General features: G+C 47.6%; 1 protein-coding gene across 1 annotated transcript; it reads left to right on the forward strand.

Annotated features, from left to right (window-relative positions):
- Nucleotides 1–200: 200 nt before the first annotated feature.
- LOC122735973 (serine protease 33-like) lies at nucleotides 201–3,162 on the forward strand. Its single transcript, XM_043977906.1, has 6 exons — nucleotides 201–240; nucleotides 504–614; nucleotides 895–1,057; nucleotides 1,814–2,088; nucleotides 2,400–2,569; nucleotides 2,694–3,162. The coding sequence occupies exons 1-6, from the start codon at nucleotides 201–203 to the stop codon at nucleotides 2,958–2,960; spliced, it is 1,026 nt and encodes a 341-aa protein (XP_043833841.1). The 3' UTR covers nucleotides 2,961–3,162.
- The last annotated feature ends 457 nt before the right edge of the window (nucleotides 3,163–3,619 follow it).

Here is a 3,619-nt window from a genome sequence, read left to right on the forward strand (position 1 = left end):
GTCACTTAACCCCCATTGCCTGAAAAAAAAAAAAAAAGCACTCTGAGCCACAGGGAATGATAGAGGTCAGCACACAAGGTAGAAGAAAGGAAGGAGACCAGAAGGTGGGGCCTCACTGAGGTATGCCCATAGGGAGGGCCCAAACGGATACATCTTAAGAGCCCTGATCTTAGCAAGTTAGTCTTGGGAAGTAGGAAAGAATGGAGCATCAGTGGAGAGCATCTCTGAGAGTGGTCCTGGGTGAGTGTCGTCGCTCCCATCTCCTTTCTTTAGTACCAGAAGCCCTTGTCTCTTGTCCCCTAAACCCTTGCCTTTCTCTCATTTCCCTCCCGTACCAGTTTCCCCTAACCTTGAATATTATCTTCTTGGAAGCTGTCCTCCCCAGGTCCCAAAGTCAGGATTGTAGTTAGTGGTTCCAGCTCCCACCGAGAGCATGGGGCATGCAGTGGGTGGAGGAATGAGGTGGGAAAGGGATACTTTTCATGATATTTTCTCCTTCACAGGGACCATGGCCCTTTTAGTGACTGCTTCCCCTCATGTGGGTACTAGACCTCATAATGGCTCTCCTATCCTCACAGCCATCAAAGAAGAACAGAAGTCCCCCAGGGATTTTGGTAAAGCAATGTGACCAGATCTGAGAAAGGACTGGGATTCTATAGATAAGAGTTGGAAAATAGAGAGCCGAACAGTCAGGGTTTTTAGAAGGGAGGACCTGGGTTTCTAGGACAGAATTTCTCTGAAAGGGAAGAAAGAAAAAAGGGGTTATTTAGAGTCTGGAAGAGAGCTCTCAAGTATGGGCAAGAATGCATTTGGATTCTGAATTTGGTACTGAATGTCGAAACATTTAAGACCTGTCATAACTCTTCTCCACCACCCTCCTCCCAACTCCCCTAGTCTGCGGTCAACCTTCCCTTTCTCTCCGGGTGGTTGGGGGTGAGAATGCCAGGGAGGGCACATGGCCCTGGAATGCCAGCCTCCGGCGGTTTAAGCAGCACATCTGCGGTGCCACTCTAATCTCCCACAGCTGGCTGCTCACTGCAGCCCATTGCATTCCCAGGTAAGTCCCAGAAGCAGCTGCCCTGGAAAGGTAATGACATAGAGAGAAATGGGGATAATGAAGGAATATTAGTGGGGAAAGAATCAGTTGAAACTGGGGATTACGGGAACAAGAAGGACCAACAGGAATTTTTTTAATGTGTCAGTGGGGTGGGGGAGGGGGACTGGTGCAAGAAGAGTCACAAATTATTTAAAGTTTCTGGGAAATTCTTGTTTTGTTTTGGTTTTTTGTTTTTGTTTTTATTTTTTTTAGTGAGGCAATTGGGGTTAAGTGACTTGCCCAGGGTCACACAGCTAGTAAGTGTTAAGTGTCTGAGGCCAGATTTGAACTCAGGTATTCCTGACTCCAGGGCCGGTGCTCTATCCACTGCTCCACCTAGCTGCCCCGAAATTCTTAAGAGGAAAAAAAAAAAAAAGCAAGAAAAGAACAGAAAATGCTGGGGTCTTATTTGCATTTTACACTTGCAATTTGGTTTGGGGGGTTTTCTTTGGGTTTGGGTTTTTTTGTTTGTTTTTTTTTGTGGGGCAATGAGGGTTAAGTGACTTGCTCAGGGTCACACAGCTAGTGTCAAGTGTCTGAGGCTGGATTTGAACTCAGGTCCTCCTGAATCCAGGGCCAGTGCTTTATCCACTGTGCCACCTAGCTGCCCCCTATACTTGCAATTTAGAATAAAAATTCACTCATCAGAATATAAAGTCTGCTGAACCCTGGTCAAGCGGCCAGCCATGGTCATATAGCTGTCTCCTTTCTCAACAGTCGCCTGAATGCCTCCCAGTTCTCAGTCCTGCTGGCTTCTCACCACCTGGACTCCCCAAGTCCCCATGCCTTGGAGCAAGGAGTAAGGCAGATCATCCGGCATCCTGCATACACCAGTCTGGACGAGTCTGGTGGTGACATAGCTTTGGTACAGCTTGACAAGCCTGTGCCCTTCACCGAGAACATACTGCCCATCTGTCTCCCTAGAGCCTCTTCCCCAATTCCTCCTGGGACATCCTGTTGGGTGACAGGCTGGGGAAACATTAGAGAAGGAGGTAAGCCTGTTAGAAGTCTAGATCATGATACTTGCTGCCTCCCCATCCTGGCCCCTCCACTCATATCTTTAGCCCCTGCTCCCTCTCAAATCCACATGAGCATCTGTACTGTTTTCCTCCTTACTTTAAACCTAGGTATACCCAGTCCTGTCTCCAAGCCCTAATCTGCAATTTATGTTCCAAGACTCTCCTATACTAATCCTTAATTCTTTCCCCATTAACTCTGAACAACCCCCTAGATCAAAGCTTCATGGTCTTTCTAGCCTCTCCCAGAACTTCTGGTCACCTTCCACCCTTTATTCTTTCCTTAGTTCCTCTCCCAGGCCCCCAAACTCTTCAGCAGGCCAATGTTTCTCTTCTGTCCCGGGAGACTTGTGAGACACTCTACCACCAGGACTCCCACCGTCCTCTTAAGGTCCCTGTCATTGAGTATGATATGGTCTGTGCTGGCAGTGCTGAGGGCAGTACAGACTCCTGCCAAGTGAGTAAGAAATCTCTTAACTTTTTGTCCTGCTTTCCCATCGGCTTGGTTCCCCTTAGGGGTGTTGTCCTTCTCTTCCCCCCACCCCCAATCAGCCACAAGTCCACAATGTATTCTCTTCCAGGGTGATTCTGGGGGCCCTTTGTCCTGCCCATGGAAGGAGAGATGGGTGCTAGGAGGTGTGGTAAGCTGGGGGGAGGTCTGCGGAGCTCCCAACCGCCCTGGAGTCTATGCCAACGTGGCTGCCTTCACCCCTTGGATCATCACCCTTGCTCCTGAAGTACAGCAGAACCTCATCTCATCATCTGCCTCATTTTCTGGTCATCCTGGACCACCCATTCTTTTTGGTCTATTCCTAATGATAGCAGAGTTTCTGCTTGTAGGGCTGTAAACGGGAGGGAAGAGAGAGGGAAAGGATTCTCAAGAGAAAGTTTCTTGGCCTAGGGAAGACAGGTTAAAAGGGAGAATTCAATTTGATTCAACAATCATCTATGAAACAGTAATTATGTGCAATGCAGTAGGGTAGGTTCTGGAGACAAAGAAGCAAAAATGAAAAAGTCCTTGGCTCATGGACCTTGGGATACAGAACTGGACTTGGGGGGCGGGGGAGAGGGAAAGAAGAGGAGAGGAGAGAAGGGAGAGAGGGCGAGAGAGAGAGAGAGAGAGAGAGAGAGAGAGAGAGAGAGAGAGAGAGAGAGAGAGAGAGGGAGTGAGAGAGAGAACACAAACTGGTCCAAAACCTGTGTCAGACAGTTATTAGTTGTGATGTTCTAGGCAAGTCATTTAACATCTCTGAGCCTGAACCTCAGGTTACTCTTCTGTAAAATTGTTGTGAGACTCAAATGAAATAATGTATATAAAGTAATTTTCAAAACTTGAAGTGCTGGATGTGCTAACTGTGGGCTATTATCACACCACTAAAATAGAAGGTGCTCTCTTCTGTGAGGAGATAGAGGTTTTATTAAGCATTTACTATGTGCAAGGCACTGTGCTTAGTGCTGGAGATACAGATGCAAACAAACAAGACAATCCCTGCCCTCAAGGAACTTA

The sequence above is a fragment of the Dromiciops gliroides genome, chromosome 1 (genome assembly GCF_019393635.1).
Source record: "Dromiciops gliroides isolate mDroGli1 chromosome 1, mDroGli1.pri, whole genome shotgun sequence".
NCBI lineage: Eukaryota > Metazoa > Chordata > Mammalia > Microbiotheria > Microbiotheriidae > Dromiciops > Dromiciops gliroides.

Bases quoted from the DNA above. Each gene is read 5' to 3' on its own strand.
- LOC122735973 (XM_043977906.1), top strand. From the start codon at position 201: ATGGAGCATCAGTGGAGAGCATCTCTGAGAGTGGTCCTGG. The intron at 1,058-1,813 runs GTAAGTCCCAGA...CTTTCTCAACAG, and splicing joins GCAGCCCATTGCATTCCCAG to TCGCCTGAATGCCTCCCAGT. The intron at 2,089-2,399 runs GTAAGCCTGTTA...TTCTTTCCTTAG, and splicing joins GGGAAACATTAGAGAAGGAG to TTCCTCTCCCAGGCCCCCAA.